The sequence below is a fragment of the Sarcophilus harrisii genome, chromosome 5 (genome assembly GCF_902635505.1).
Source record: "Sarcophilus harrisii chromosome 5, mSarHar1.11, whole genome shotgun sequence".
Lineage (NCBI taxonomy): Eukaryota > Metazoa > Chordata > Mammalia > Dasyuromorphia > Dasyuridae > Sarcophilus > Sarcophilus harrisii.
The window spans coordinates 200,129,027-200,142,434 of record NC_045430.1 but is presented as its reverse complement, the minus strand read 5'-3'; the positions used below and the strand labels follow the sequence as shown (position 1 = coordinate 200,142,434).

Sequence of the window (13,408 nt, the reverse complement as noted above, 5' to 3'; positions counted from 1 at the left end):
TTTTTAAAAATATAATTTACTTATTTTAGGCGTTCTTTTCTTTTTAGATTTTCAGTTCTAAATTTCTCTGCTCCTCCCATCCCTTTCCCCTACCCACTACGAAGGTAGATAATATGATTTCAATTGAATCACCTCCTTGTTGAAAAGAAGCAAGTCCATCACAGTTTATTGCCATATAATCTTATTTTTACTGTGTACAATATTCTCTTATTCTACTCACTTCACTTTGTATCAGTTCATGTAAGTCGTTCCAAGATTTTCTGAAATCAACTCTTATCGTTTCTTATACAACAATAATATTCCAATACATTAATATACCATAATTTATTCAGCCATTCCACAACTGATGATTATTTGTTCAATTTCCAGTTCCTTGCCACTACAAAAAGAACTACCACAAACATTCATTGTCATGTTTTTCAGAAACCACTCATTAACTTCTATTTTAGTTTCTTCAAATATAAAATGGGGCTAATAATGGCACTTATCTTACATAGTTGTCTTTAGGAGCAAATGAGATGATATTTGTTAAAGCATTTAGTACAGTATCTGGCACATAGTAGATTATATAAATGTTTATTTCCTTAATGAAGCATCCTTCCATCTTCACAAGGTATTATCAACTATCTCTAGTCACAGGACAATACTTATTCCACAGAACTTAAATCTCAAGATAATTCTACCTTCCCTTGTTAACCCAATCAGTTTTAGAAATAACTTCTCCTATTTAGTGAATTGGGAAGGAGAAAGAAAAGCTATATGGAGCGCAGGTCTTTGAAGAACCCAGTCAATGAGATGGCACTATAATGTCTCATATCAGTGACATAACTTGGCTAAGTAGAACCATTAACAAGCATTTATTACACATCTGCTATATAGTAGATAGTCTTGGGAATACAAGTATAATGAGTGAAACAATACCTGCTAATGGGGAGCTTATATTCCCTACAGGCCAAAGCAAAGAGTTCATAGTAGCTGAATAGGAGCACACATGAAAAGTAAAGCCATGTTTAGGAGGAAGATAGAATAATTTTTGTTTCTTTGTTAAGTATGGGGTGGTACATAAAAAGAATTAATAAATATGGAAGACTAATATCATGTCACACTCAGGACAATAAGGAGTCAGAAAGCTGTCCAAGGAGTAATCTGACTTCTATGATGATGATAGGACCATGACCAATTCCTGGTCCTTTTTACTACATAAACATTTCTCCCATGCTAAAGGGTGCCATTTCTTATTTATGTACAGAATTATTCATGACTAATTAGCTACTTGCTTCCATAAAGTGTTTGAAGTGTCATAGCCTACTTCTTAGGCACATGGTAAATAAAGTATCAGGCAAAACAAGTGTGGAATTCAATTCTGGGAGTTATATAATATGGCAAATCCCCAGTGGGGGCTCTATCCCCAACATATAATGTTCTTTCATTTAAAAACACTTCTCTCAGTGACATGAAGAAAAGTAGGACTTATTTCTACCCATTTCATAAGGTTATAATTCTGTACATCCAAGATATCACCATTTATAAGAAATCAATGGATCATCATTTTCTAAACCAACCAGAAATTTGAGAAATCTTATCCCTCATGTACTGAAAAATTTGGTCAAATACAGACTTCTCAGCATCTGTGTTTATATTTTTCATTTTTTTCATAATTCTTGTATACCTCTTCCATTTGTTTTTCCTTTTCCCTTTGATTCTCTTCTGTCAGAGAATCTCTGTCAGCATATTGTTCCTCTATATATTTCAGCTCACAATCTCTTTGTGAAGTGTAAATTTCCTTCAAGGCTTCTCTTTGTCTTTGCAGTGACTCATTAGTTTTCTTAAATATTTCATCTGAATAGTATTTTCCCTCATTATCCTTCACCATTTTTTCAATCATGTCCATAAGCTCTTTCACCTGTGTTTCTCTTTCATTGCCCTGAGCTTTGTTATTAAAGGCACAGCGTCTTCCACTACACTCTTGGATAAGATTTTGGATATCTTTATTAGAAGTTTTTACAAAGTCATCTAGGGTCCCATTTCCCAAGTCATCTTTCCGAGTGGATAAGATGACCATATAGTCCATGACTGACTTCCCAAAGATTGCCTTAATCAAAGAGACAGTGTGTTTTGCTTCATCAGTGTATCGATCCAGTTGCTGAACCAGAATGATGGCATGTGGTCCTGGGCAGGAAAGGATGACACAGCGACTGATCTCCTTAGAAGTGGTTTCTAGATTCTTCTTTGTATCAAACAACCCAGGTGTGTCAACAATTGTAAGGTCTTTCCCTTTCCAGGTTCCAACTGCTTTTTCACAGACCTGGGTCACTGAATGTGATGTAGTTTTAGATATAAAAACTTCCTTCCCCAGGATGGTATTCCCTACTGCACTTTTTCCATTTCCAGTTTTTCCAACCAGTACAATTCTCAGGGTATCATTATGGACCTGTGAAGGGAAATTGACCAATTCAGAACTCTTATCTAATAGTTAACAAATATGGAATGGAATTTCAGAAGGGAAATTATTGAAAATAAGATAGTCAATTGAAAAAGATATTGATTCCAATCTGGCCTAAAGTCCCTGAACCTCAGAGGTATATATTTTCTAGGACTAATTTTTGAATAAATATTAAAAGAAAGAAATTTCTTATTTAGATCTATGAATAGATGAATAGAGAGTAGTATATATCTATGATTTTTAAAGATTAATGAAAAGGGCACTCAACTGTACTGAACACTTTATTTTCTTTCAAAACTTACAATATCATTTAATTATACTATTTATTCATTTAAAAGAGTCAATATAATGTAGTGGATAGAGAACAGGTCTTGGAGCTAGGATTTCCTGTGTTCTACCCTGTCCATTTAAACACATGCTTTCTATGTATCCTGGCAAGTCTCTTAAAATTTTTCTAGGCAAAAAATTAAGATTGAGAGGTACAAAGAAAGGATGAATTTGGCTTGGAAGAGAGAGTTTCCTTACTTCAGGCATGAACCATTACACATTCTCCCCTTTTCTTCAAGTGTCTCAAGGACTTCGTCCTATTCAGTTCTTAGAGTGATCTTTCTACAGCAGTCATCTGGCCATATCAGTCTCTTCCCTAGTCAAAAAATTCTACTTGCTCTCTGTTATTTCTGGCAACGAAATACAAATTCTTCTCTTTGATATTTAAAGCCCTTCAGAACTTGGCTCCTTCCTACTTTTCCAGTCTTTTAAAACTAATTCTCCACAATATAGTGACATTGACCTTCCTGCTATTCTTTACACAAAACACTCTTATTTCCCACATCTTTGCGTTTTCATAGGCTGTCCCCCCTCCCTGGAATTATCTCTCTCTTCATGTTTTGGCTTTCCTGGCTTCCTTCAAGTCTCAACTATACTTTCTTTTCAATTTTAATGCCTTCCCTCTGAGAGGACCTTTAATTCATGCTATATATATTGACAGAATAGCTTGCATGTTTCTCTTATTAAATGATGAGCTACTTGAAGGCTAGGAATGATCTTGCTTTTCTTTGTATACTTAGTAGTACGTCCAATGGCTAGCATACAGGAGGTACTTAATAAATATCTTTTGATTTAAGAAAAAATTTGTTTTGTCCAGTGAAGCAATCAGTCCAGTCCCTATTCCTATTCCACTTATTCATTCAATTTTAATTTTTGATGGTTTTAAGTTATTTTAATGAGCTTGGTTATCTACTACTGGGGCAATGCTATAGGATGAGTATAAGATTCAGGGTTGGAAGACCTAGGTTCAAAAACCAACTGACATTTGCTGATCATTTCAATTGATTGAGCTTGACATACACTTACAATTGAGCCTTATGACTTGGTTATAACTGAAGCACCACTATAATCAGGTGACAACATTTCCTAATGGCTCAAAAAGTGCCTAAAAGTATCTGAAAGCCTGTTAAGGACATCTTGAAAGATCACAATTTGCTTCACATAATTTATTATTTATTATGTACTGTTGTCTTCAGCTTGATGTTTCCATCTCTTCTCTCCCAGAGTTAGACCTAAAAAGCCTTGACAGTGAAGGCATATTCTTTTCCTTTCCTTCTCTTTCCACAATCTCAAAAACAGAAATGGATGCAGGAGGTGCTCTCTAAATGCTATTGCTTCTTCTCTTCAGCTAGTTCTCTTTTTTCTCTATTCCTATAGTTGCAGTTGATTTAGGTTCAGGAATTGGCTGATTTGTTTCTTTAGATTCCCATGTTATAGGCTGGTATTTTTTCCTGAATCAGACCCAATAGAGAAGGAAACACTCTCTACTCCTTTCCCCATTTATCTTGCTGGGATTGGCTTTTGTCAAAAACTAAGAGTGGGCAAACTTCTTTTCAGTGTCCTCCCACTTCCCTTTACCATCTTTTTTTGTGACTTCCCTCCCCAAACAAATAACTATAAGCATTAGATCTTCCTGATTCCCGTCTAGGGCTGTAACCACTTAACTCCTACCTGCCTACCTATAGAAGCAATAAAGACCGTTTCCATTGAAAACAGTATGCTGAATGGGTAGGACCTATCATGCCTCAGTGTGGATAGTAGAAAAGAGAGGAAAGAAGGGCACTCAATAGAGGGACACAATTTCAGAGGTTTTTCAGAAGGATTGAAAGCAGAAGGATGAAATAAGAGGTTGTAAAGCATAAAATCGAGTACTGGTGAGAGAAGGATACAAAAAGGAAGCCAAGGGTCCTTAGAAACCCCTGTCTCTTATTCCACATTTGAAGTGAAATGAGTTGATGATATGTATTCAATTTTATATATTCAGAATTTTTTTGTCTTCCTTTGAGATCAATTCTGATATGCTAATGTGTTCCAAAAAGTGATTATTGTGCCTTTAAATATGGGGTTTGGAAAAAGTTTTGTCCACAATAAAGTGAGATTTTGTTTCTCTTAGAAGAAAGTGTCCATCTCATGGTGTGGAAAGACATGAGAAAGAACTTTCCACCCTCTCTCATGAGCAGAAATCCCTAACTCCATCTCTCTGGGGGTATTTTCAGGCAATAGAAGAAGACTGACTTTAATCCTGCTATGGAATGTAGAGGGAACTGAGCAAAGTGATACTCACTGAGGTGACAGCTTGAATCAATGCAACACCCATCTTTGAGAGTTTTGGGGAAGCACAAAATAAAAAAAATTCATTCAGATAGCAAAACATGTATAATTCATCAGCAAATTTCTATTGTCTTATACAACCTCTGAGTAGGAATCCTTCCTAGACCACCTCTTCTAGGAATGATCTGCTTCTCCTCAGACTTCTATACCTCATGTTATCTGCTTTTAAGGCATCTATGTGACTTTTCTTGCAGTCATCTGGGTTCATTCTGTATGTCCAATGCTAGATTCAGAACCTCTTGAGGGCATTTTCAAGACAGTAGGAGAAGGCTGACTGATCTGGCTATGGAATGTAGAAGGAATGGAAGAAAGTGATACTCACTGTTGTGTCAGGTTGACTCGATGCAGCACCCATCTTTGAGAGTTTTGGGGAAGCACAAAATAAAAAATTCATTCAGATAGCAAAACATGTATAATACATCAGCAAATTTCTATTGTCTTATACAACCTCTGAGTAGGAATCCTTCCTAGACCACCTCTTCTAGGAATGATCTGCTTCTCCTCAGACTTCTAAACCCCATCTGCTTTTAAGGCATCTATGTGACTTTTCTTGCAGTCATCTGGTTCATTCTGTATGTCCAATGCTAGATTCAGAACCTCTTGAGGGCATTTTCAGACAGTAGGAGAAGGCTGACTGATCTGGCTATGGAATGTGCAAGGTGGAAGAAATGCATACTCATTTGACTCTAGGTTGACTGGATGCAGCAACCCAACATTTGGGAGTTTTGGGAATACAAAAAAAAAAATATTAATCAGACATTTAAAAGATATAGAAATTCATCACAAATTTCTAATTCTTTAATAATAACCTACTAGGTAGAATCACTTTTAAACCACTCTTCTAGGAAGAGCCTGCTTTCCTCGAACTTGTACTAGTATCATCCGGTATTGATTTAAAGTCAACATGTGACTTAAATTGCAGTAATCTGAGTCCATTTTATTTCCAATGGTAAATATCAAAGAATTTAGCAAGCAGGATATGTCCTAATATCCGTCATATACAACCCATCAATAGATTTACATTGAAAGCAGGTGTAACATAGAATGTGAACTTAGATAATTGACTTGAAAGACTCAATTAAAAAGATGGATTTCTGTCAGGCATGGCTACAATGCCAATCTGATAATCACTCCATTCCAGGGACTAATTAGATGAATATAGACTTTATGACTTTCTATTATAAAGTATTAGTCCAGTTATAAACAAAAGATGTATTTCATTTAAAGTGAATAGAACCTCAATAAATTCGTGTAAAATTTAGCAAACCTATTCAAATATAGAAAGCCTTGTTTTTTAAAGATAAAGTATTCCATTAAGTCAGAACTAGGATTAATGAGGATAAATTCTTGTAATTAATGAAGTAAGTGGGGAACAAGAGAGATTAATCCTAACATTTTAGAAATGGAATCAGAACTTAGCAAGTTGGAGGATCAGAATCTAGAAAAACAATGAATTTGAAGGAATTAAAGGTTCAAACAAAAATCCAACAGCAAGAGTTACATAGAGAAATTCTATTTAAAATAACTGTCAATAGGATGAAATATTTGGGAATGTATCTTCCAAGGGAGGGTTAGGACCTATGTGAGTAAAACTACAAAACACTTTCCACATGAATAAAGTCATATATCTAAGCAGTTGGAAAACTACCAAGTGCTCATGGATGGGTCCCACAAATATAATAAAGATGACAATACTCCCTAAACTAATCTATTTATTTAGTGCTATACCAATCAAACTCCCAAGAAACTATTTTATTGAACTAGAAAAAATAACAAAATTTATCTGGAAGAAAAAAGGGTCAAGAATTTCAAAGGAATTAATGAAGAGAAAAACAAATGAATGTGACCTAGCTGTACTAGATCTAAAACTATAGTATAAAGGAGTGGTCATAAAAACCATTTGGTACTGGCTAAGAAATAAACTAGTTGATCAATGGAATAGATTAGGCTTACAGAACAAAATAGCCAATGACTATGAAAATCTAGTATTTGACAAGCTGAAAAGCTTTTGGGATAAGCATTCGCTATTTGACAAAAACTACTGGGAAAATTGGAAGCTAGTATGGCAGAAAGTAGGCATAGACTCACACTTAACACTGCATACCAAGAGAAGGTTGGAATGGGTTCATGATCTAGACATAAAGAATGATACTATAAACAAATTAAAAGAACACAGAGTAGTTTATCTCTCAGATTTGTGGAGGAAGAAGGAATTTGTGACCAAAGAAGAACTAGAGAACATTATTGGTCATAAAATAGATAATTTTTATTATATTAAGTTTAAAAGGTTTTGTACAAACAAAACTAATGCACACAAAATTAGAAGGAAAGCGATAAACTGGGAAAATATTTTTACATCCTATGCATATGATAAAGGCCTCATTTCTAAAATATATAGAGAATTGGTTGAAATTTATAATAGTTCAAGCCATTCTCCGATTGACAAATGGTCAATGGATATGAACAGACACTATTTGTAGCCATATGAAAAGGTGCTCCAAATCATTATTGATCAGAGTAATGCAAATTAAGATAACTCTGAGATATCACTACACACTTGTCAGATTGGCTAATATGACAGGAAAAGATAATGACAAACGTTGGAGGGGATGTGGGAAACCTGGGACACTGATACATTGTTGGTGAAACTGTGAACAGATATTCTGGAGAGCAGTTTGGAACTATGCTGAAAAAGTTATCAACTGGTGTATACCCTTTGATCCAGCAGTGTCTCTACTGGGATTATATCCCAAAGAGATCGTAAAAGAGGGAAAGGGACCTGTATGTGCAAAAATGTTTGTGGAAGCATTTTTTATAGTGGCAAGAAACTGGAAACCAAATGGATGCCCATCAATTGGAGAATGGCTGAATAAATTATGCTATGATTCTATGGCATCATGAATGCTATGGAATACTCTTGTTCTGTAAGAAACAACCAGCAGGATGATTTCAGAGAGGCATGGAGAGACCTACATGAATTGATGCTAAGTGAAATGAACAGAACCAGGAGATCATTATACGGGACAAGAAGAAGACTATATGATGATCAATTCTGACAGATGTGGCTCTCTTCAACACTGAGATGATTCAAACCAGTTCCACTTGTGCAGTAATGAAGAGATCCATATACACTCAGAGAGAGAACTATGGGAACAGAGGGTGGAACACAACATAGCTTTCTCACTCTCTATGTTGTCATCTGGTTACTTTTTTTTCTCAGTTTTTCTTTTTCTTCCTTCTTGATATGATTTTTTTTGCACAACCAGATAACTGTATAAATATGTATACACATATTGGATCTAACATTTATTTTAACATATTTAACATGTATCGGATTACCTGCCAGATAGGAGAGGGGCTGGGGAGAAAAAAGGGAAAATTTGCAACAAAAAGTTATGCAGTGGTCAACGTTGGAAAAATTACTCATGCATCTGCTTTATAAATAAAAAGCTTTAATTAATAAAAAAAGTATATCATCATACCATCTGAAAAAAGACATGGTTTAATTACTTCTTTCCTATTCTGATTCCTGCTATTTCCTTTTCTCTTCTCATTGCTATTGCCAGGGTTCCCAATACTAGTGATGGTGGAAATATTTGTTTCATAACTGATTTCACTAAGAAGACTTCTAGCTTTTCCTCATTATAAACTATTCTTGTTGATTGTTGTAAGTAAATGCTTTTTATCATTTTAAGGGAAAAATCCAACTCTATCAATATTTTCTATGTGAATTCTAAAACCAGTGTATTCTCTTTCCTTTAGGATATGCTAAAACAAGTCCATCCTACTTCTACTATTAAACAAAGTCAATACACAGATAGGTCAGCTTTTCCCAGACTGTCTTATTACCATAGTTTAGACAGACATAATGTGAATATCATCCAAAATTACATGCCCAAAAGAAGTTAGTTCTCCCCAACTATGAGGGGAACTCAAATTTCCCAGACAATCTTGATGAGAATTCAATTCTCCCAGACTGACTCATTAGCATCTTTAAGATAGTCTCTCACCTTCTCAATACACATCCTTGTCACTCCCTAGATCCCACTTTTATTTCCCCTTTCTACTTCTGACCTATAAAAAGCTATCCCCCTCAAGAACATGTTGCAAAATCATCTTTGTATTTTATCTGTGACTTTTCCTTGTGAAAAAGGTATCTTTTAGCAAAAGAGAAAGCCATTGTGATTTTGTCACATGGGCTTTGCATCTTGAATCTTAGAAACTATGCATTGGTCTCCCAACCCTCATCATTTCCAAGTGTCTTCATTAGAAATGATTACTATACAAAAAGCTCTTTCTACATCTATTACTATAATTATATACTTATTATATTGGATATAATCACTTATGTTATTAATATTTCTTATGGTGAACAATGTACCTTCTTCATATATATCCAACTTTGTAATAACATATATGTAATATATGTAATAACATATAACATACATGTAATAACATATGTAATAACATATAATCTTTATAATATGTGGTTGTAATTTTTCAGTTAGTAGCTCATTGTTGAAATTGTTCTATAATTTTCTTTCTTTTCTTAAAAAAAACCTCACCCTTGTTTAAATATGCCATATTTATTTCATAAAAGTATATTATTGAAATCCCAAATGGTCTTTTTTTTTTTTTTTTTTTTTTTTGGTGAGGCAATTGTGGTTAAGTAACTTGCCCAGGGTCACACAACTAGGAAGTGTTAAGTGTCTGAGGTCAGACTTGAACTCAGGTCCTCCTGACTTCAAGGCTAATGCTTTTTCCGCTATACCAGGTAGGGGCCCCAAAAGCAATGCTCTTAATGAAGCCAGAGAAATGTGAAAAAATAAGCTGATGCAAAAGGAAAGTGAGAAGTGACAGAGAAACAATGTTTTTAATAGCCACAACAAAATAAACAACAAAGCAATTAAAACTAAATGACATGAAATAATGACTTACAATTTTGGCCTTGAAAAAGAGAAAATAAAGGTCAGAATTTACAAATGTGGAAATAATATCAATATAATATCAATGTGTAGATTGTTTTTGATGGTTTCTTTCTTTCTTCTGTTTCTTTCTTTGTTAATGTAGTTGTTTTAATGGTTGTTCCCTAGCAGAGGAGAGAGATAAGAGGGGAAAGAAGATAGAGAATATAATTGTGAAGAAATCTAGATAAAAAACACAAAAGATATTTTAGTAATATTAAAAAAAAGAGAGAGAACCCCCTGCTTGTTTTAACTTAAGTTCATTATCGCCAAATATCTTCTGATCTGCAATTTGCTTTTCTGAGTGAAACTTCTAACTCTCAGCTGGGAGGATATGTGCCTGTTATTTTACCAGACCAATCTCCTATTTGAAATCAATTCTCTTTCTAATTTAGTAATTAGTCTCTTGTGAATTTATTCCTTAAGAATTAGTCCCAACCTATATTCCAAGTGCCAATTATTCCTCCTTATATAGAAAACATTCAAGTTTTTAACTTGGAAAGCTGACCTTTATCCCAGATCTTTGATGACTGCACTAAGGATTCAGACACTTTAGGAGAATCTTTCTGAGCAGCCAGACAACCAGCCAGTCTCTTTCCATTTAATGCTGTCATGTCCCTGAAGCACTAGGATGGTATGGATAAAGTTGTCCAAACAGAGTAAAAGGTAGTACTGCTTTCTTGAGCATCTCAGTCTGCTTTCATGAGTCCTTGGTGTACAAAAGCTATTTAGATTCTGGGATAAGAGCAGAGAAGGCCAGCTCTAATTCACTGTTACCAAACTATAGTAAGCATCATGGAAACATAGATTTAGCACTGGGAACAACCTTAAAGATTATCAAATCCAAATTCCTTATTTTTATAAACAATTAAACCAAAGCCCAAAGTTTATATAACTTGCAAATATTTGTTGTAACATCTGAGTTCACATGTTCCTAGTTTAAAGTTTTATCCATATTTATAGTCATTGCAGGGCATCAATGAATATGTGAGGTCTTTGACCATTACTTTTGGTGATATAGGGGAGACAGCAATGACTCTGAAGCCCTTTTAATCTGAGTGCTCTTGTCTGTCAATAATTGTAAAATGTAATATTTTTCCCTTAGATTTTAGGGAAGATATATTAGTGATTCTGAAGCCCTCTGACCTTGTTCTAACAATTTGTCTGCAAAGATTTCAAAGTCTTCTGGTCTTAGAATAGTCCTACAAACATTATTGAAAGAAATATAATCTGTTGGTCAGTACTGACCAACTTCCTGAGAGACCACCCCTCGAACTTGCCTGTAAGCCATAAAATTAGCAAATATAATCTGTTAATCAGTGATAACCAAATTCCTGAGATCACTCTTCAAACCTACTTGTAAGCCTTAAAATTAGCAAATAAGCAACATGAAGCTGTGAACCAATTTTGTATAAATCTATCCCTTTCCCTCCTATCCCTTGCTAAATTCTCTTGCAATTTAGTCCTCTTGTAATGGCGTTATAATTACAATAAAACTTTGCCCCTTGACAAAGAAATGGGTTCAATCCTGCAAATTCTTTTGAGATACCTCATGACACTGGTATATGACCACAAACTCTTGGGGTCCCCTTTCCCAATCTCAACAATGGCACAGGAAATCATGAGGGAGAAAAAAACTTTTTTATTGTAATCATTACAACAATATCTATTTGATTCTTTAATGTTTGGTGACAGAAAACTGTGCAATGGAAGATAAGCAGACTGCTAATCCCTTAAAGGGAAAAGAAATTGGCCAAAGTGCATTAAACCCTTCCTATCAAGATCCTAAATCCTGAAATTCCTGCTCCTTTTCTTTCAACTCTTCTAATTCATCAAACCCTTCTCAAGGTTTCCTGCTATTTCCCAGACCCTAATCAGACTCACCTCTAGAAAGGTAGAAATGGTCTTTTCCTCTGGACTGTGACTCACCTCTAGAAAGGTAGAAATGGTCTTCTCCTCTGGGCTCGTAAAACAATCTGAAGTGTTGCTTTCACTTTGGCTTCTGAAAACAAGTTGGCTTAACTACAGAAAACTCATGGTGTACTTTTAATCTATGAACAGTGGAGCCCTCATGGAGCAGTATGCTATATATAAAGTCTTATCATTTGTGATGAAAAGATCAGGATTAAATTAAAGGAATGAAACCATGCAAAACTATCCGTTTTTATAGATGATATGATGGTATATTTGGAAGATCCTGGAGATTCTACTAAAAAAATAATGAAATAATGAACTATTTCAGCAAAGTTACAGGATATAAAATAAGTTGACATAAATCATGAGCATTTCTATATATTACCAACAAAGATCAGTAACAAGAGATAAAAAAGCAATTCCATTTAAAATAACTGTAGACAATAAAATACTTGAGAGTCTACTTGCCAAGACAAACCTAGAAACCATATGATCTCAATTATAAAACACTTTTCCTACCATTTAAGTAAAATCTGAAAAATTGAAAAAATATTAATTGCTCATAAGTAGACAGAGACAATAAAAATGACAATTCTACATAAATTAACTTACCTATTCAGTAGCATACAAATCAAACTATCAAAAATTATTTTATTGAATTTGAAAAAAATGACAAAATTCAACTAGAAATAAAAATGGTAAAAACTATTAAGGGAATTAATTCAAAAAATGTGAAAGAATATAGCTTAGCCATACCAGATATCAAACTACATTATAAAGTAGTAATCATCAAAAGAATCTGAAAGTGGCTAAGAAATAGAATGGTGGTGATGAGATGTATGATGTGGAGTTTGGCAGCAAATGATGGCAGGCACCAAAAAGTGGTGTTCAGTTATCTGAAGAATTCACAATGACCATTCTCTTTGGCAAAAGGTAGTTTTATTTAGGGAAATAGGTTACAGACAAAATGAAGAGATACAATAGACACAGGGGATGTTAAATATGAAATAGAGTGGGGAAGCAGATGAAAGACAAGTTCCTCAGTATAACTTGCAATTAAATTTTAATTCCCCAGTTTAATTTGATTTTAATGCCTCCAAATGGTTCTCTGAACTTATTTTATTGGGAATGATGGGGGGAATGACTTAATAAGTTGTGGTATATGATTGTGACAGAATATTATTATGCTCTTGCATGAACTTATGCTGAAATGAGCAGAACCAAGAGAACATTATACACAGCAATATTCTATGATGATCACCTGTGAAAGACTTCATTATTCTCAGCAATTCAATGATCCAAGATAATCCCAAAGACTCATCATCGAACAATCTGCCTCTGGAGAAAGAATGTTATTGTTTATATACACACTGAAGCATGCTATTTCCCCATTTTTTCTTAATGTCCTTCATTAGTTTATTTTTAGGAG

The 13,408-nt window shown here is 34.4% G+C and overlaps 1 protein-coding gene across 1 annotated transcript; it reads right to left on the bottom strand.

The window, feature by feature from the left end:
- Positions 1–331: 331 nt before the first annotated feature.
- Positions 332–12,152, bottom strand: LOC116419420 (GTPase IMAP family member 7-like). Its single transcript, XM_031939409.1, is given in 4 exon segments — positions 332–1,651; positions 1,653–2,431; positions 5,424–5,456; positions 11,995–12,152. Coding segments are annotated over 3 exon segments (918 nt in total). The 5' UTR covers positions 11,995–12,152; the 3' UTR covers positions 332–1,545.
- Positions 12,153–13,408: the final 1,256 nt, after the last annotated feature.